The sequence below is a fragment of the Notechis scutatus genome, chromosome Z (genome assembly GCF_049901735.1).
Source record: "Notechis scutatus isolate UNSWTSFEM ecotype Mainland chromosome Z, rNotScu1.2, whole genome shotgun sequence".
Classification (NCBI taxonomy): Eukaryota; Metazoa; Chordata; class Lepidosauria; order Squamata; family Elapidae; genus Notechis; species Notechis scutatus.
Genome location: NC_142025.1, coordinates 119,719,979 through 119,739,651, shown reverse-complemented (window position 1 = coordinate 119,739,651; position 19,673 = coordinate 119,719,979). Strand labels below are relative to the sequence as shown.

The 19,673-nt window shown below is 47.8% G+C and overlaps 2 protein-coding genes across 2 annotated transcripts in view; both read left to right on the top strand.

Annotated features, from left to right (window-relative positions):
- KDM6B (lysine demethylase 6B) overlaps nt 1-9,044 on the top strand; it is a 34,166-nt gene extending 25,122 nt beyond the window's left edge. The window contains 2 exon segments of the mRNA XM_087947398.1: nt 3,946-4,130; nt 6,562-9,044. Of these exon segments, the coding sequence (XP_087803524.1) occupies nt 3,946-4,130; nt 6,562-6,571 (195 nt within the window). The 3' untranslated portion in view covers nt 6,572-9,044.
- A 680-nt stretch (nt 9,045-9,724) lies between these two features.
- TMEM88 (transmembrane protein 88) lies at nt 9,725-18,223 on the top strand. The gene is made up of 2 exons (XM_026689236.2): nt 9,725-10,188; nt 16,679-18,223. Exons 1-2 carry the CDS (start codon nt 9,916-9,918, stop codon nt 16,952-16,954), a joined length of 549 nt encoding a protein of 182 aa, XP_026545021.1. The 5' UTR covers nt 9,725-9,915; the 3' UTR covers nt 16,955-18,223.
- Nucleotides 18,224-19,673: the final 1,450 nt, after the last annotated feature.

Here is a 19,673-nt window from a genome sequence, read left to right as displayed (position 1 = left end):
TGAAATGGACCCATAGATCCATTGTCGTCATCAACATCATCTCATATTTCCCCCCTCCCCAAAAGGGTCCCAGCCAAGGCTTCTGACCGTAGGGGTGGCATGGGCTTGGTGAGGTCTCTGTGTGTTTAAATTACCTGTATGCCTCCTGTCCCATCTCCAGTAAGGGATTGTTAATCCCCCTCCCCACCCACCTCCTGTCCTGACAGTGGTGGAGACGTGGAGCCCCGTAGCAGGTTGAAGAGGTCAAAAACAGTGAGTATGACGCGCGTGGTTTTGTAAGAGGAGAAGATAAGGAAGGTGAAGGAAGAACGTGGAAGAAGAAGAGAAAAAAAAAATCGGTCAGGATTGTGGTGACCAAGGAAAGGAAGTTGGGTCAACACTGGTGTGGAACTGGAAGGATTAGAAAGTCTTTGAAGGTGTGTGTGGAGGCTGCCTCAACGCAGCTAAATGAGTAAGAGGAATCGGAGCAGCAACATTCATAGGAGGTCTACAGAATTGAGGAAGCTCCCTGGATGAACGGAAGGCTTGAGATGACAACGGAAGGATATCTCAGTTGACCAGGAATGACTCAACCAATAATACGGTAGCTTCCCCGCTGGTTGATCGGATCTCTCTTGGAAGGAAAAATCAGACAATCTCTGTTGTGCGTGGGCCTACACGAGTCCTGCACCCGAAGTTGCCAGAATTCTCGGGACCTCGTCTCTTTCTTCTCATTCTTAGTAAAGAGAAAATTATTTGTTGAAAAGAAGAAATCTCCATTGTTGGCATCTGCTGAAACAGACGAGAGGAATGATGAGTTGTGGGCTAACTCCCAAAATTCAAAGAGCCAACATGGAGAACAATGGCCCCTTTCTGACTCGCGGACTTCAACTCCCAGAATTCCCGGAGCCAACATGGGCAACAGTGGCTCCATTATGACTCGTGGACTTCAACTCCCAGAATTCCCGAGCCAACATGGGCAACAGTGGCTCCATTATGACTCGCGGACTTCAACTCCCAGAATTCCCGGAGCCAGGGAATTTTAAGGAAGGCTAGCTCAGAAGAACAGATTCATTTGAACGGCCCTTGTCTCTAGCCAAACACCTCATCAGTAACGTCGTTCCCGTTCTCTCCAGTGGGAATCTGAATAGGCAAAACATCCCTTGAAGCATCCATGGTGGTGTTCTCTCCAGAAGGTTCTTCAGTTTACGGTTCTCGAGTCACGACGTTTCCCGTGACTTTCCACTACTGGTGTGTCGGACTCCTGTCCTATCTGGCCAAGGAAGAGGACCAAGGATTGGATCCTGAGGTGGTCTAAGAAGTTCTGATCTGCTGCCTCTCCTTCCAGGATGGCCTCGATCCTGTGGATGTGAACAGTTCTGACTTCCTTTCCTCGGAAAAAAGGTGGTAGAGGAAGAGGTGGAACCACAGTTAATCAAGTTTTTATCATTGTTACCTCGGATTCGGACTCGGTCCCCGGGAGAGAAATGGCATGTTGATTTCATGGACCATCGATGGCGAGACCTGGACAGCGAGACCGGGGCCATACCTGAACTCTTAACATCTCATGATGCTGGCTACCATATCCCCCAGCAAGATACGAGAACTGGAAACCCCTTTTTAACTGGGATTCCACTCCTAGTGTCAACTCATAAAATATTCCTACGGTCTTTTTAGAGTTGCCAATAGAAAGGGAGGGGCGAGAGGAGTTTGAAAGAGCAGCACGACAGCTTGGAAACTGAAAGTGCATTCCATACGTAGCTTTTCAAAGATAGTAACTAGGTGACTGAAGTTTCTGCCCCGCAAAGATCTAACTGGAGAATGTGATTGATGACTCTGGGCTATGGATATGTCCCATTGGAGAATATGAATTACAATACACCCAGGGGGTGGGGGTGGGGAAACCAGGGTCAAGGCTGACAATGAATTCTGTCATTCTGTCAGCTGTACCCAGGCAGTGCTGGATATGTTAACTCCCAATAAATCCTTTGGATGTTTGGCTCGAGACTCGTGATTTAAATGGAGGTAACTGCCAGAATCCTGGCACCCTAGTTCAGAAGCACAACTTGGGTCATCAGATGACCCATTTTGGAAGGCTTCAGAGTCCTTCCCTGTCGTGTTCGACATACCCTTGAAACCGTGGGGAGAGGTTATTAATCAAAATTATATATAAATATAATTGTACTTTGTACTGCGTATTGTAAGCAGTGGTGGTAGAACAACCGGTTGTGTGAGTGTGCGCAGAATTCAAAGGCGATCACCTCCCAGCCTTACTCCCGAGTCGTCCCTTTTGTCTCAGCTGCTCTCGCCTTCTAGCAGCTCTGCGCACACGCGCCCTGGGAACAGGCTCCCCTTGTTCCTCTGCCTCGCTGCTGCCAGGCTCCGGAGGTTCTGGAGTTAGCACACAACTCCCAGGTGGCCCTGGCCCCATCTCTGCATTGGACACAGGACCCTCGTCCGAGTCCCTCCCCTCAGAGTCCCGCACTGGTCCCTGTTCCTCCCCACTGTCCGATTCCTCTGCCATCTGCACAGGCTGCCGGCAAACCACAACACCCTGTGGTGTACCAGTGTTAAGAATAAGGGCTGAAGAGGTATGATTACCTAATCTGACCCTCTGTGAGCGGCCAGACAGGAAATCCATACTCCAAAGGCAGATTGAACGAGAAAGCCCAAGGTCCAGAAGTTTAGACACTAGTCTACGTGGAAGAATTGTGTTAAACGCAGAACTAAAATCCACAAAAAGCATCCTCACGTAGCGACCCCTCTGTTCTAGATGAGTCAGAGCAGTGTGAAGAGTGATGGCTGTAGAGTCTAATCCACTGTGCCGTGCGAATCCGCCCAGCTGAAAAAGGTGGAAATATACCTGATTGTTGGAGTTACCGGTTTGTTAAAACCGGTCCAAACCAGTGGCAGCTCACCACTGATTGTAAGCCACCTATCAACAGTTAATAAAGGAGCGTGAAACGGGGGCTTGAATTCTGTCTCCGGTCCAAGGGGAGTCAAATCAACTAATCTTTGGACTACCGCACCCATTGTCCTCAGCCAGACCACGCCCACTGAGAAAAGTGGAAGGGAAGCAAAGGGCAAAGCATAATGACTTCTTCATGCGGTGGTAGGCAGGAGTCTCGGGGGCCTCATTTTCTGGTATCTTACGGGGGGAGTTGTTGGTGGCATGGTTCCTTCTCCTTTCCGGGGGTAGCGGCCCTCCCTTTGCTATTTTTGAACTGCGTGTTTGGGGCAGGATTAAAGTTTGGGGTTTCAACAAGGTCTCAGCAGGGGTGGGTGGTGATGGTGGTGGACTTCCGGAGGGGGAGACGGTGAAGAAGCTGTTCATCGGCTTGATACCAACCCATTTTAGACAAATCTTCAAAACCTCCCCAACTTTTGGAGGAAAGCCATTGCACTGGATGTAATCAAGCCATAGACTCAACAGCTGGAAGGGACCTTAGAGGTCTTCTAGTCCAACCTTCTGCTCAAGCAGGAAGTCCTGTACCATTTCAGGCAAACGGCCATCCAGTTTCTGCTTTAAAAGCCTCCGGTGATGGAGCACCCATAATTTCTGGTGGCAAGATGTTCCACTGACTGTAATAGAATCGGAGGGCTGAAAGGCACCTTGGAGGCCTTCTAGTCCAGCCCCCTGTCCATGGTAGGAGACCCTGTACCGTTTTAGACAAATGGTTGTCTGGCCTTAAAATCCCCCACTGATGGAGGAGCACCCACGTTGGTGGTTTAGGGGTCGCTCGCCCACGGCGAGCAGAGCTAAGCTAGTGGCCTCCTGAATCCCGTCCGCTGATCTGTGGATTCCATTCTTAAGAGATTCCACCCCGTGAGATTCCTTGCGGAGGTGGGGGAAGGGTTCTCGGCTGCTGGCCTCCTATCTTGGCTTCTTCCCTAAGCAGGGAAGGGGGGGTGGGTGTCCCACTTTGTAGGGGGGGAACTGACCCCTCCCCATCTCTTTCCCCGCAGGTGGAGGTGTTCAACATCCTTTTCGTGACCAGCGAGAACGGCAGCAAGAACACGTACTTGGTTCACTGCGAGGCCTGTGCCCGGAAACGGAGCTCATCCCTTCACGGCATCGTGGTCCTCGAACAGTACAAAACTGAAGAATTGATCACCATCTACGACAGCTTCACCCTGGTGAGTGTTTGTCTGTCTGTCTGTCTGTCTGTCTGTCTGTCTGTCTGTCTGTCTGTCTATAGAGAGTCTCAGCCATCCAAAAGCGCTTCTTTTGTTCAAGAGGACTTTTCAACTGGACTTTCTGGTTTGTTTGTTTTTTTCCTTTGAGGAGGTTTCACTTCTCATCCAAGAAGCTTCTTCAGCTCTGCTGTGTGTGTGTGTGGATCCTTTTGCGGCCCATATCATCGCAGGAGGATCGTTTTACAGGGGAAGGTTTCCCCCCCCGCCCCATTCTGTATTTCTTAAAATTAATTTTCTCCCTTCCCCTCTGCACAGAGGTCCCTGCACTTCCCGATGGGGCAGAGCTGTTCGTCCTAGCCTATCCGTATAGGTGGTCCTCGACTTTTTTCCTTAGTGATGGTTCGCAGTTACAACAGGACTGAGAAAAAAGGGGGCTTAGGTTCATGTTTTTCCACACCTGTGACCATCGCAGCATTCCCCCAGGGTCACGAGTGATCAGAATTGAGGTGCTTGGCAACTTGACTCGTATTTATGACGGTCGCGGTGTCCAAGGGGGTGGGTGTGTTGCGTGCTTCCCTTTCAGGAAGCGAGTCATTTAACAACCAGGTGACCAACTTAACAACCGCAGTGATTGACCAATGTGGCAGGAGAAGGCATCAAATGGGGCAAAAGGCACACAGCAAACTTCTTGCTTAGCAAACTTGGACAAAATTATGGTTGCGAGTACCTGTAGAAGCCAGGAGGCTCTGAGTTCAAGTCCTACCTTATAATAAAACCAAGACCATTTATAATAGGACCATTTATGACTGTTGCCGCATCCCCATGGCCACGAGATCAAAATTCGGACACTCAGCAGCCGAGTCATATTTGTGACGGTCACGCGATCCCCTTTAGTGACCGTTGAACAAGCCAAAGTCCACGGCGGAGCCAGCTTCCCTTAAGAACTGTGCGACTCAACTTCACAACTGCGGCGCGCAGATCATGACACACGGGGCAAATGTCTCGCTTAGCAACGGAAATTTGGGCCTCTGTTTGGTCGTAAGTCAAGGACTGCCTGTAACTTATTGGGGTGGGGGTGGGGGAACAAAATGGCTGTCCGGCTAAAATCCTCCCCCGCTTAATGTTGGAAGCCAAATCGATTGAGAGCAGGGGCGTCAAAACTCGAGGCCCACAGGCCGAATCTGGCTCGCAGGGTGCTGAAATCTAGCCCATGGGGCTGGCCTGGATGTACCAAAGCACCAGGCTGCGGTGCCTCTGCTAGACAAAATGGGCTGCGGGGGCGGGGGACCGCATGTGGGGCCCCATAGCCAGTTTTCTGCCTCCATGGCCGCTGCAGCACTCTTGTCGTCTAAAAACGGGCCACACGGGGGGCTTCTGCGTGGCCCGTTTTGGCCATCAGAGTGCTGCTGGAGGCTGGGGAGGCTGAAAATGGGCCACAGCAGGGCCTCATGGGGCCTCCACATGGCCGATTATTGTCCAGCAGAGTGCTGTAGTACTAATACTGGTACTCATACAGGAACTAATACCACTAATACCCCTCTATAAAGCCTTAGTAAGGCCACACCTAGAGGACTGCATCCAGTTTTGGTCACCACATTATAAAAAAGATGTTGAGACTCTAGAAAAAGTGCAGAGAAGAAGAGCAACCAGGAGGATGAGGGGACTGGAGGATGAAACATAAGAACAGTTGCAGGAACTGGGCCTGGCTAGTCGAGTGAAGAGAAGGACCAGGGGAGGCAGGAGAGCATCTTCCAATATTTGAGGGGCTGCCCCAGAGAGGAGGAAGGGGGTCAAGCTATTCTCCAAGGCCCCAAAGGCCAGACAAGGAACAATGGATGGAAACTGAGCAAGGAGAGATTCAACCTGGAAATAAGGAGAAACTTTCTGACAGGGAGAACCATCAACCGAATGGAAGTTGCCTTCAGAAGTTGTGGGAGCTTCATCCCTGGAGGCTTTCAAGAAGAGACGGGACTGCCATCTGTCAGAAATAGTATAGGGTCTTCTGCTTGGACGGGGGTTGGACTAGATGACCCACAAGGTCCCTTCCAACTCTGCTAATCCCCCAGCGAGAACCATCAACCGATGGAACAGGAGTTGCCCTCAGAACTCGTGGGAGCTTCATCCCTGGAGGCTTTCAAGAAGAGACTGAGACTGCCATCTGTCAGAAATGGTGTAGGGTCTCCTGCTTGGGCAGAGGTTGGACTAGATGACCTACAAGGTCCCTTCCAGCTCTGATTATCTGTTATCTGTAGGAGGTATCCGTCCCATCTCCCCCACCCCCAGCCGGCCCACAGAGGAGAACTACAATGCTGATCCAGCCCTCGAGGAAAATCCAGTTTGACACCCCTGATTTAGAGAGGGGGAAAAAAAATATGGGGGTCCCTGATTTAACACATGATCTCTTTTCTTTTTCTTTCTTTTTTTCCTGGCAGGCCGCAGCGCGAGTTCAAGATGAGCCATATCACGCCCAGGCGCCGATGTCTGGGCTCATTTTTCTGCGCTCGTTTCTCCCACTCCCACTGTGAGTGTTTTGGGGCAGAAGGTGCTGTAGCCCCCTTCTCTGCCTCCCCTCCCTCTTAAAAGAGAGCTTCGATCCTTTTTTTTTCTCCTCCTCCGTTGCTTCCTCGCCACCCCGTCCTGAGCCGTAGTGACACGGAACCGGCCAGAAGCTTCGTTTCCGCCTCTCCTCCCCCGCCCCAGACGGGCCCTTTTATTTTTAATTTATTCTTCTTCAAAAAACAAAACAAAAACAAAAACAACGGACCTCCTTATATATATATATATATTATTTTTTTGTTTTTTTCATTTTCCTGGGTGGTGCTGATTTTTTTTTTTTTAAATAATAATAATAATAAAAGGGGTGAAGAACAGTTTTGATTCTGAAAAGATGAGGAGGACGACTCCGTTCCTAGCGGGGCGGGGATTGGGAACTCTGCGAGATCTCGGTTTGCATCGGACTTCCGCGTGCCTTCCCCCGCTACACACACACACCCCGGGCCCCCTCCCCGCCACCCCGGGACGAGCACCATGGGCTTGGAGGAACGGAAGAAGAAAACGGGAGAGCAATCCCGTTCACACGAGCATTATTATAATCCCCACTTGCAAACGGATTTTTTTTGGGGGAAAAAAAGAAAGTCGTTGACTTTCGTGGAGCTGCCCTGCGTGGGCATTTTGTTTGTTTGTTTGTTTTTTTTTGTTACTTTTTTTTTTCATCATTTGTTTTCATTTACAAATTTTCATTTTTTTTTTCCTCTGGAAATTTTGAGGAAAAAAAGAAAAAGTTTGGAAAAAAAAACCGCAAGCAAGCAAGCAAGCAAAAAAAAAAAAATTTAATACGGGTTTCTTAACACAGAACTTTTTATGGGTTCAGTTCTCTTTGGGTGAACGTCTGGTTTCTTGGGGGGCGGGGCGGGGTTGGAGCCAGAGTGTACATTGATTTATATATATATTGGCTGGGCGGGGCCAGGAACGATGGGCGTGTGTGTTTTTTAATTATTCGGATGGACATTTGATTTCTTACATCCTTTTATATATTATATATATATAAATATAAGGAGAAAAAAAATCTGGTTTGTATTAGAAACTGCTTTTAAAGATGAAAACACAAAACGGACAAAAATATATCTATATATATATATATAGACACAAGTGCAAGTCAAAAGACCGTTGGTGCGAGGCACGGAGGGAATTTCAGCCGTGCCAATGCCTTTGGATAATGAAAAATATAACAGCCCTGTGCAAGGATAGGGTATGGTGCTTGTACCCCAAATCAAAGACACACGGGTAGGTTGGGGAGAAGATTTTGGCAAAATTTTGGCCGGGGTGGGAGCTATTCTCAACACTTCTCCTAGCTTTTGTTATCCATGGCTAGGTGTAACTTAACACAAACCTTCCTTCCTTCCTTAAATCCAATGTCCTTAACTCTTCTCCCGTAATTATTTCACCTTTCGCCCAATGTGAGTCTATTTAATTTTTTGTTTTTTTCCTTATTTGATTTCACCGGCATGTTTTCTTTGAATATTTTTATTTTTTAAGAAAAGCTAGACAGTTCTCACTCCCAGTTCATTTAAAAAAGAAAAGAAAAGAAAAAGCCAAGAATGTCTGAGATTTGGGGTAATTTTTCTCTCTTTCTCTCTCTCTCTCTCTCTCGTTTTTATTGTTTATTTTTTACCTCCACGTGTCAGAATTGTTTTACAATTTATAAATGTTCTCTCTCCTTTTTTATTTATATGTCTTTTGTTTGTTCGATAATGATTTCTCTATTTATTGGTCCTTTTATGGGAGGGCGGGGGCGTTGATCCTTTTTTTTAAAAAAGAAAAATCTTTTTAAAATGTATCTGTTTTGGTGTGTGTGTTTTTTTTTTAAAGACACCTCTCCCTCCCTCCCCCCTCCCCTCCCTCCCCCCCCCTCCCCCCTCCCCCTCCCCCCTCCCCTCCCTCTCTCAGTCTTTTGAGTTTCTCTCTGGAATTGTTAATGGCGTTTCTAAATGTTTTATTTTTGTCTACCGTTTCCTGGACGTATTTGCTCAGTTTTCTCACGGGGGGTGTTAGGTGGGGTGGGTGTGGGGACACGCGGGGTGGGCGTGGGGGGCGGGGCAGGAGGGTGAGAAAATAAAAGATTGATTCTCATTCGTTGATTTCCTCCTGAACAGAATCTCTCATCCTATTACCTACACTGTAAAAAAAAAAAAAAAAAATTGAAATCTTTCTTCCGAAACCTGCACTTTTTGAAAAACTCAGATTCTCTTTCCCGGAACACACTGTAATTAAAACAGATGAAGATCTTTTTGGGAAAACACACACACACACACACACACACACACACACACAAATGGATTCTTTAATGTACTGTAGGCGACGAGGAGAAAGCAAATCTTATTTTGTAAATGTAAAATAAAATTAAATTAACTCACAGAGATTAAAATAAACCAACCTGGATTTTTTTTCCCTCCTCCTCCTCTTCCTCCCTCCCTTCCTCTTCCTCTTCTCTTCCTCCTCCTCCCTCTTCTTCCTCCTCCTACTTCCTCTTTCTCTTCTTTTCTTCCTCCTGCTCCTTCCTTTCTCCTTCCTTCTCTTCCTCCTTCCTCCTCTTCCTCCTGCTTGTCTGTTGGCGTTTTGATGTACGAGCTGCCGGGCATCATGTCCACATTGCTAAAAAGGGTGGGGGCTTTTGTTGGGAGGGGTCTTCACCGGGGGGGGGGGGTTGGGGGGGGAAGGAGAAACAGCCCTTTTCAACCTGGAAAATATTGATTTCCAGTGCAGTGAGGATGTCTCTCTGCTTCGGGGGTCCCACACTGGGCTGGGTGGGTTGGAGGGAGGACCCACTCCTATTCCCCCAATTAACCCCAGGACCCCAAAATTTAAGGGGCATCTCCGGATGGGTTCTAATCCCACCCCCCAGATTTAAAAGTGGGTTGTCTTCTCTTCCCTCCCCCCCAGAAACATCTGGCCCTAATGCCCAAGGGGTGGGGTGTCTGTGCCATTTCGGGCAGGGGGGAGGCCGAGGGAGGCATCTCTGGAATTCAGAGGGGGAGGGGGAGGGAGACCCCCTGCTGGGAGGGGCTCTGCCTCTTAAGGAGCATCCTGGGGAAGGGTCGGCTTTTGCAGCTGGAAGTTGAGCGGGAAGTTGGCTAGCGCTGGTGCTTCGTGACTTCTACTCTGTGTGTGTGTGTGTGTGTGTGTGTGTGTGTGTGTGTCTGCATTCCTAGCTTATCCTGGTGGGGGAGAAGGAGGGGCGCCTATAAACCCATCTCCGGCCAGAGAGAGAGAGAGAAAGCACGAAGAAGTCACACTGCCAGGATGAGCTTAGACCTGATTTCCCCTAAGCCTGGGCCGGGGTCCCTGGAGTGCGAGGGGGTCCCTGGGACCTCGCCCCTGACCCCCCCTCCTTATGCCGGGGAGGGGGCTCTGGAACTCCGAGGTTCCCTGGACTGCTGGGCTTGCGCCGTGCTGGTCACTCTGCAAAACTTGCTAGTCGGTGCGCTAAACCTTCTCCTAGCCGGGTTCGTCTTTGGGCTGATCCTGCTGCCGGCTGGGGTCCTTTTGGGCTTTGGATTCCTCTGCCATTCCAAGGTCAGTGGTCTTGGGTTTGGGGGGGGTGTTCAAAACTGGGAGGGAGGCGGCATAATGTGGGTCAGAAAGGCTCCGGATTTAGGGAGGGGGCGAGGTAACCCCCTTGCAGCTCCAGGTGGGAAAGGCTGAGGCCCCCGGTCCCGGGCTTGAAAACCTCTCCTCCCGTCCCAAAGGTTTGGAGGGAGGGGCTGCAAAAGTTCGCCTGGGCACGTGGGCGCGGCGGTACCTTTGCTCCAGGTCTGAGTGGACATTCCGACGTTACAAAAAAAAAGGATGGGAAGACTGGAAAAATGGCAGGAAGAGCAACTAAGATGAGTAGAATAAAAGAATAGAATAGAAATTGGAATAGAATACAATAGGAATAGAATGAATAATAACATAGGATTAGATTAGAATAGAACAACAGAGCAGAATAGAATGAATAATAAAATATAGAATTAGAATAGAATAAAAAACAGGAATAGAATAGAATAAAAAACAGGAATAGAATAGAATAAAAAACAGGAATAGAATAAAGTAGAGTAGAATAGAACAGAATAGAGTAGCTTTATTGGCCAAGTGTGATTGGACACACAAGGAGTTTGTCTCCTGTGCATAACCTCTCAATGTACACAAAAGCTGTAAGTGGTCAGTCATGATCATAATCATCATAAATACATTGATCAGGAATCAAAGAGATGCAACACTTAGTGATAGTCATAGGATACTAAATAAGCAAACAAAACCATACCAGGAAACTAACGAAAACAACAGAAATCGTAAAGATACAAGCAACAAAAGTAGAAAGGGAGATAGGTAATAGGAAGGATGAGAATAATAAAAGTGAGATAGCCTTACTAAACAGTTTGACAGTGTTGTGAGAGTTAGTTGTTTAGCAGAGTGATGGCACGTGGGAAAAAACTCCTTATATCTATTTGTTCTGGTGTGCAGTGCGTCATTTTGAGGGTAGAAGCTGAAACAATTCAGTGATCATCAAGAGGAAACTGGGAACACTTTTTTTCCTGGCTCATCCACTGTGGAATTTTTCCACCTTGGAACTAAATCCAAGGGTCGTAAAAAGCCACTTCCAAATTCCTCCTGATTTGGGACTAAGGGTAGATTAATCAGACAAGATCAGCCAGACAAGGAACAATGGATGGAAACTGAACAAGGAGAGATTCAACCTGGAAATAAGGAGAAATTTTCTGACAGGGAGAACCATCAACCGATGGAACAGAAGTTGCCCTCAGAAGTTGTGGGAGCTTCATCCCTGGAGGCTTTCATCTTCTCAGCACTGGGACATTGACATTTCCATTTCGGTCAACGTACATATTTACATTAATTTAATCTAACCAATTATACCACTTTTCCAGACCGTACAGTATTCCATATCTTCTCTATCTTGCAGTTCCAATGTGAATTTAACCATCTCTGCGCAATCCATTGCTTTATTATCACACTTTTGGAGCGGGGTATTATCTAGTTTCCAATTTTGTGCACAGGCAATTCTTGCCACCGTCAATATATGTATTATTATATATTTGGTTCCTTTGTCAAATACTCCTCTAAATTATCCCTAATAACATTTCCGTTTTAAATTCGATTTGGGGACCGATAATTTCCTGCATCCAATTCTTTATTTTATTCCAATATTTTCTTGCTTCGGGCCATGACCACCACATATGAAAGAAGGTACCTTGTTTGTGCATACATTTCCAGCATTTTGGACTCAAATTTGGGTAGATTTTTGCCAATCTTGCCAGTGCTAGATGCCAGCGGTAAAACATTTTATAAAGGTTTTCTTTATAGGCGGTAGACATTATTAGTTTGTAACTGTTAATGCACAGATTTTCCCATCCCTCTAATTGAATACTGTAACCAAGGTTTCTTGCTCAGGCTATCATAGTTCCTTTTACTTTTTGATGTGCTCTCTTAAAAGGGGGCCTGCGTGAAAACTGAGCCCAAAGACAAAGGGGCTGATGTGGCCGGCGGTGTGGGGGGGGATCTCATTTTGATACAATGAGGGAGAGTCACACTTTACATACAGAATCACAGAATTGGGAGCTTGGAGGTCTTCTAGTCCAACCCCCTGCTTGGATAGGAAACCCTACACGCACTGTCAGTGGGTATCCCTCGTGCCCGGCAGCGAGATGGGCAAAAGCACACAAACGGAATGAAGAAAATGAAAAAAAAAAAAAAGTAAAAATTGGGCGTTATCAGTCAGTCAGATAAACATCTGGGCCCAAACTCAGCCAGAGGTTGCCTTAAGGAAGGAGGGCAGGATCTGCGTACCCCCAAAGTTGGCTTGAACCCCTGGGCGGGGGTGGGTGGGTTGTCTCCGCAGGTCCCCGCCACAGGCTTCAATCCCCTTCTCCCCAATCGTGGTTTGTGTGTGCTAGGATGGCAATTGCCTATAGCTTGAATGCAACGCTGGGGATTAATTAGAGTGGAACCATGGCTAGGCGGCAAATATATTGAGCGAATCAATAAACCGAACCAATAAAATTCACCCGCAAGAGTTGTTTCCCTCCCCCACCCATTGTCCATAAAAATCCGTTATCCGGATGGGGAAGACTGAGGCGAAGGGGTGCATAAGAGAGCGGGTTCGTCTGCAGAGAGAGAGAGAGAGAGAGAGAGAGAGAGACATTATTTTAAAATAAGGGAGAGTTGAGGCCTCCGTATGGATTCTGCATGGTGTGCCCGAGAAATGAAGCACACCATGGACTTTTGAGCAACAGAATAACAGCATTGGAAGGGACCTCGGAGGTCTTCTAGTCCAACCCCCTATTTCTCATGCAGGAGATCCTATACCAATTCAGACAGATGGCTGCCCGGTCTCTTCTTCAAAATCTCCAGTGATGGAGCACCCACAACTTCTGGAGCCTGAAAGGACCTTAAAAGGGTGTCGTGGGAGGAGCCAAAGGCACTCTGTACATGCTCCGCTTCTGGCCATGTGCAGCGTCAAGAAAACACGGGGCGTTTAAAAAGAGCCGCTGGAGCTTTTTCAGCAAAGCATCTGGGAGATTTGGCCAGATCGTGTCCAGATCTCCAGACCAGGCACAACCCTGGAATTCAGTGGGCCTCCCAGCCCCAAGCCCCCCAGCCCCCAGGCATGTGAGTCCTGCTCCTTCCCCCCAATGCCCCCTCCTAGGTTGGCATGGCAACAGCGGGTGGTCTCCCCCCCAGGAGAGCTTTGGGAGTGGGAGAGAGGCAAAATCGTTTTCGTTTGGGGATTAAGTCTCTGAGATCTGAGGAGCGGATGGGGGCCGTTGCACAGCCCCTCTGGGCGGAAATGCAACATGTGGGCGAAGGGATGGTAGGTTAGCCCCATGGCCCTTTCTTGGGAGGTGGAGCGGGGTGTGTGTGTGTGTGTGTCAGACAACTTCTCCGGAGTTGCAAGATCTTCTCTCTTTTTGTAATAAAATTGGCCTCTGTTTACTAGCATGTTCGGGTTCTCGGCCCTCTGATTTCCCTCCCCCCACCCATGCGGTTGTGAGAAACAACATGGGTAGAGGGATGCTCAGGTATGGGGCAGGATTCTGCCATGTGGGAATAAGACACCCTCACCCAGGTCACGCGTCAGTTGGTGGCGCCCAAAATGCAGAGTTTTGCATGGCTAATTCAATGCAAAAGGTTAGTACAGGGGTTCCCCCAACCTTGGGCACTTTTAAGACGTGTGGACTTCAACTCCCAGAATTCCCCAGCCAGCCACAGAGGGGAACTTTCTTAAGAGATGGAGGGTATGCAGGAAGCGTAATAGATCTTGACTTCCGCAAAGCGGAAAATAAAAGAGCTGGCTGGGGAATTCTGGGAGTGGAAGTCCGTAAGTCTTAAAGCGGCCAAGGTTGGACACCTCTGTACAGGTAGTTCTCAACATATGACCACAATTGAGCCCAGGACTGATGTTGTTAAGTGAGAAGTTTGTGTAGCGAGTTTTGCCCCATTTTTAAATGACTTTTTTGCCACCTTTGTTAAGTGAATCACCGCCATTGCTAAATTAGTACCACTGTCGTTAAGTGAATCTGGCTTCTCCCATTGATATTGCTAGTCCAGAAGGTTGCAAAAGGTGGTCATGTGACTCCGGGACATTGCGACCGTCATAAATGTGAGTTGTCAAGCATCCGAATGTAAATCACGTGACTATGAAGATGTTCCAATGGTTGTAAGTGTGAAAAATGGTCCCAAGTCACTTTTTTCAGTGACGTAACTTTGAACGGTCACTAAATGAATTGTTTTGTTTTATTTTCGTATTTATTTAAACCACATGTGTGCCTCAAAAAGGATTACAACTTCTCCAGTTTATCCTCGTGAAACCCAACTGAAATTAAAATGTGGATAATGTTTGAATCTTATTCGACTTTGGCACTCTGAACGAAAAGGTTGCGGATTTTACATTTTGAGACGGATCATTTTCCACGTCCTGCAAATCGCCCTGCCCCAAAATGAGCTATTTTTTACCTATAACTTGTCACCTTAAATTTAAATTAATGTCAATTAAATTTAAGTTTAACCTTGCGAGGCCGGAATCGAGTTTTTCCTCCGTGCAGGAATGTTTAAAAGAAGAAAATAAAATGGATTCCTCCAGAACTTTTACCAGTTTCAGTACAGCTGTAGCTTAGACTTTGCATTTGCACGAAATTTCGTGGGAACGGTCGTGTAAGCTACAACTCTACTGAAGAACTTCAGTGTGTAAAAAGCAGCTCATAACTAGAAATGGATCTTCCTTCACTTGTGATAAATGCAGGTCAATGTACTGTCCGGGACATTTCTCATTTTCGATTTAAAAAAGGGGATCGAAATTCAGCTTACATTCCCAGCTCACCAAAATCCAATTGACCCCCAACATTTCTGCCGTTAAATGGGACATTTGTGAAATTAGTTTTGTCCCGTTTTACGACCTTTCTTGCCACAGCTGCGGAAGGGATTCCCTGCCGTCGATAAGCTAGTAACCTGCATGTTAAGTGAATTTTTTGTTGCTGGCCGGAAGGTCGCAAGAGGTTGACCCGACCCCACGCCACCCCGGGCAGGACTTTGCGACCGTCATAAATACAGGTCGGAGGCTGAGCATCTGAATTTGGATCGCAGGAACGTGGGGAAGGCCGCGAAGGTCGTGAACTCTGAGGAACGCTCCTAAGTCACGTTCTTCCAGTACCGTTGTAATTTAGAATGGTCGCTAAACGACCTGTCGTAAGTCGAGGACTGCCTATCATTCTGAGAGCCGAAGGGTGGCCATATTTAATTTTGACCCACATAGAAACCGGCCGAGATATTAGAAGGAAAGGTTGTCGCGCTTAGTGAAACAAGACATAAGCGACTATTTAGCTGCCCGCTGCGGAATCTTCACGGTGGGCACTAACGTGGCATCGAGTCTCTTGGGGGCGAGAGGGGCGTCCCCAAAATTTAAGAAGATATTGGGGGGGAATCCAATTTGCAGCTGGGCACCGCCCTTCCGAAATGGAGCTGGGCGATTCCCCCCCTCCCCCCTGATGCTTCTCAGCCGCAGAACTAGGAAACAATAGGAAACCGGCCGGCCAGGAAGCTGCACCGGTTGGCCTCCCACCTTTGTGCCTGTCCCGGACCGGTGAAGCAAGCCAGATGCCCAGGCTGGGGCTGATAACCTCTGGGGGTGGGTGGGGGTGGGGGAAACACATTCCAGGCATAGTATCCCTGGCCTTCCCCCACTTGCCGGTGCTATGTCCAAGAGGAGGGGGGGAGATATGGCCTTTAAGGGAGGTGTCCATCATCTGCCCTCCTCCGCCTCCTCTTCCTTTCTTCCTTCCTCTTTTCTATCTCCTTTTCTTCCTATTTGTCTTTTTTTTCTTTCCTTCTATTTTTCCCCTCTCCCTCCTTTCCTTCCTTGCCCTTTTCTTTCCTATTTCCTTTCTTTTCTCCTTTGCACTTTCTCCCTATTCCTCCCTTCCTTCTTTCCTCTCAAATTCCAACCCTCCCTCCCTTTTCTTTTTCCTTCCTTCCTTTTATCTCCTTTCCTTTTCTTCTTTCTCCTCCCCTTTCTCCATTCCTTTCCTGTAATTCTATCTCCCTCCCTTCTTTCCCTTGCCATCTCTCCCTCCTTCCCTCCCTTTTTCTTTTCCTTCCTTCCTTCCTTTCCTTTATTCTATCTCCCTTCCTCCCTTTTCTATCTCCTTCCCTCCCTCTTCTTTCCTTTCTTGCTTTCTCCTTTCCTTTTCTTTCCTATCTCCCCTCTTTCCCTTGCCATCTCCCTCCCTCCCTTCTTTTCCCTCCCCTCCTTCTGCCCTATTTCCTTCTCTCCCTCCCCTCCTCAGGGAGCGAGGCTAAAACTCCCCTCACGCTCACCTGAGTTGGCAGCTAAAGGAGCCGGAGGGGAAGGGCCGAGGGGAGGGGAGGGTGGGGGTGTGTGTGGCAGCTTCAATGAGCCAGGAAGATGATGCATCCCTATAATGTGCGCCTTTGCACGCGTGTGAGGTGCCAGAGCCCGGCCTCGTAAGGGAGACACACCTAATGGCCCCCTTTATCTCTTTTCTTTCTGCAGTTCCTAAACACCCAGGAGCACTACTGCACCGACCATTTGCACGACTCGGCTGCGGTGGGCCTGTTGGTGGTGGGCTTCACCCTGCTGGTGCCCCTCCTGGTCCTGGCTCTGGCCGCTTACTGCCGCCTGGCGCGCCGCCTGCAGCTCGGCTACTGCCTGGTGCCCTACAGCAAAGCCATCTACAAGAACCTGCCCGCCAGCCGCTACCACAGCGTGGGCTGCTGCGGCTGCTGCTCGCAGGACCTCGATGCGGCCGGAGAGAAAGTGTGGGTGTGAGGAAGGGGCAAGGAGGGAGGAGGGGTCTTGGGATTGGGGGCGGGCGGGGGGGAAAGGCCCGCCAAAGGGACTGGAAAGGCCCGGCCAAAAAAAACAACACCTGGGTTGAAGGGACCGGCTTCTCTTGGGCACGGAGGTGGTGGCTGGCACAAATCCCTCCTCTGTCGAGCGGAAGGAAGACGAAACGGGTTTATTTTAGGCGCGCCCTGAAAAAAGAAAATGGACGTTTTGATTCGGTCTCTTTTAAGCGAGGACCTCAATGTTTCCCCCTTCTCCTTCCCGAGTGGACCTCTCGAACTCGGAACACGCCCGCTTGTTGGCCCCATGTTAATGTTGCTGCTTTGCTAAGCGTTTTCCAACCTCGGCGACTTTTTAAGAGGGACGGACTTCAACTCCCAGAATGCCCCAGCCGGCACATGCGGGAGTTGAAGTCCATCTCTCCGAAAGTTGCGATTGGAAATTAATGCATTTATGGAAGTTGCTGCAAATGAATTAACCAGAAATTCTTTCTTTTTTATTATTATTATTATTATTATTATTATTATTATTATTATACACTTTGTACTTCGAGGCTCTGGTGGCACTATGCCTTTTTTTTTCCTCTCCAGAAAATAACTGGGAAGTTTATTGTCTAAAGTAACAGTCGGTCCTCAACTTACAATGACTTGTTTAGCAACTGTTCAAAAAAAGTGACTCACCACAATGCATAACACACACCCCGTAGTCATATAATCAAGATTCAGGTGTTTTGGCAACCGGCACGAATTTTGTAACACTTGCAGGATCTCGTGATCCCCATTTAGGACCTTCCCGGCTGTCTTACGACGAGCTCACAAGGGAAGCTGGACTTGCTTAACGACCGCCTGATTCACTTAACAGCTGTGGTGATTTGCTTAACAACAACAACAACAAAAGGTCGTGAAATCAGGCACGGCTCCCTGAACATCCACCTCGCTTAACAACGGAAATTCTTGTTCTGACTGTGGCCGCTCAGTCAAATTTTTAGTGCAAATTTTCATTTGCCAAACACAAGAAATGGATTCTGAGGTGGGATGGAATTCAACCCGTTGTCGGTTTGGATTTTGTCAGAACCGACAAGAGACACGGTTGCAGCCTTGAATCGCATCCCCACAAAATTCAGACTGCGGCTGAATTTTTCCCAGCTAGCGATGCTTGTATTAGAAGTTCAGGCACACCGATGTTTCCGTTTAATGTCCATGTGGGTATTCCTGAAACTGGATCTGAGCGCGCTTTCCCCATTTCACAAAACTCAAGAGTTTGTTTCTGATAAGGATTTTCAAATAAAGTGTTTTTCAAACTTGAAGTTTTGAAAAGTTGAACATTTTCAAACGTCGAACTTCCAGTATTCCCTAGATCAGGGGTGGGCAAACTTTTTGGCTCGGGGGCCTCATTGACTTTTAAAATTTGACAGGCGGGCCGGGTCAGCACAAGATACGATACATATAAAAAACTGCATTTGTTAACAGTACATATCAAACATAAACAGAAAAAAGGTCCTTCCCCCCCGCCTTTGCTGAAGTCAAGATATATTACGCTTACTGCGTTCCCACCGTCTATTAAGAAAGTTACCCTCCATGGCTGGCTGGGGAATTCTGGGAGTTGAAGTCCACACGTCTTCAAGTGCCCAGACAGACCAGAAATAAAAGTTAAAATAAGCAAAAAAATAGTAAGAGAACACCTGTCTGATCTTGATGAAAACAAATCACCGGGGCCTGATGGATTACATCCCAGAGTTTTAAAGGAGCTGGCAGAGGTCATCTCAGAACCACTGCACCATATCTTTCAAAAATCCTGGAGCACCAGGGAACTACCAGAGGACTGGAAAAGAGCTGATGTGGTTCCCATCTTCAAAAAAGGAAAAAAAAAACAGACCCAGGACACTACAGACCAATCAGCCTAACATCAATACCCGGAAGATACTGGAAAAGATAATAAAAAAACAGATCTGCCAACATCTAGGAACAAGTAATAACTAGCAGTCAGCACGGGTTTGTTAAGAACAGATCATGCCAAACCAATCTTACTTCATTCTTCAACACAGTGACTACATTAGTAGGCCAGCAACATCCTGTAGACATAATATATTTAGATTTCAGCAAGGCATTCGACAAAGTAGACCACAACCTACTTCTTGGTAAGCTAGAAAAAAGATAGTACCACCACTAGATGGACTCGCAACTGGCTGGCAAACCGTACTCAACGAGTAGCCCTTAATGGGTCTAAGTCTACACGGAGGGAAGGAAGCAGTGGGGTTGCCACAAGGTTCCCTCTCAGGCCCAGGACTCTTCCATATCTTCATTAATGACTTAGAGGAGGGAATAGAAGGGGAACTTAGCAAACTTGCAGATGATACTAAGCTGGCAGGAATAGCCAATACCCAAGAAAATAGCTCAAGATCCAGAGGGATCTTGACAGACTAGAAGACTGGGCCGTATCTAACAAAATGAAATTCAATGTAGAAAAAAGGAAAGTCCTACACTTAGGCAAGAAAAACCAAATGTACACATATAGACTGGGTGAAACCAGGCTCAGTAGAAATAACTGGGAGAGGGATCTTGGAGTCTTAGTGGACAGCCAGCTAAATAGGAGCCAGCCGTGTGCAGCAGCCGCCAAAAAAGCCAATGCTATCCTAAGCTGCATTAACAGAGGGATACAATCAAGATCAAGGGAGGTACTAGTACCACTCTATAAAGCCTTA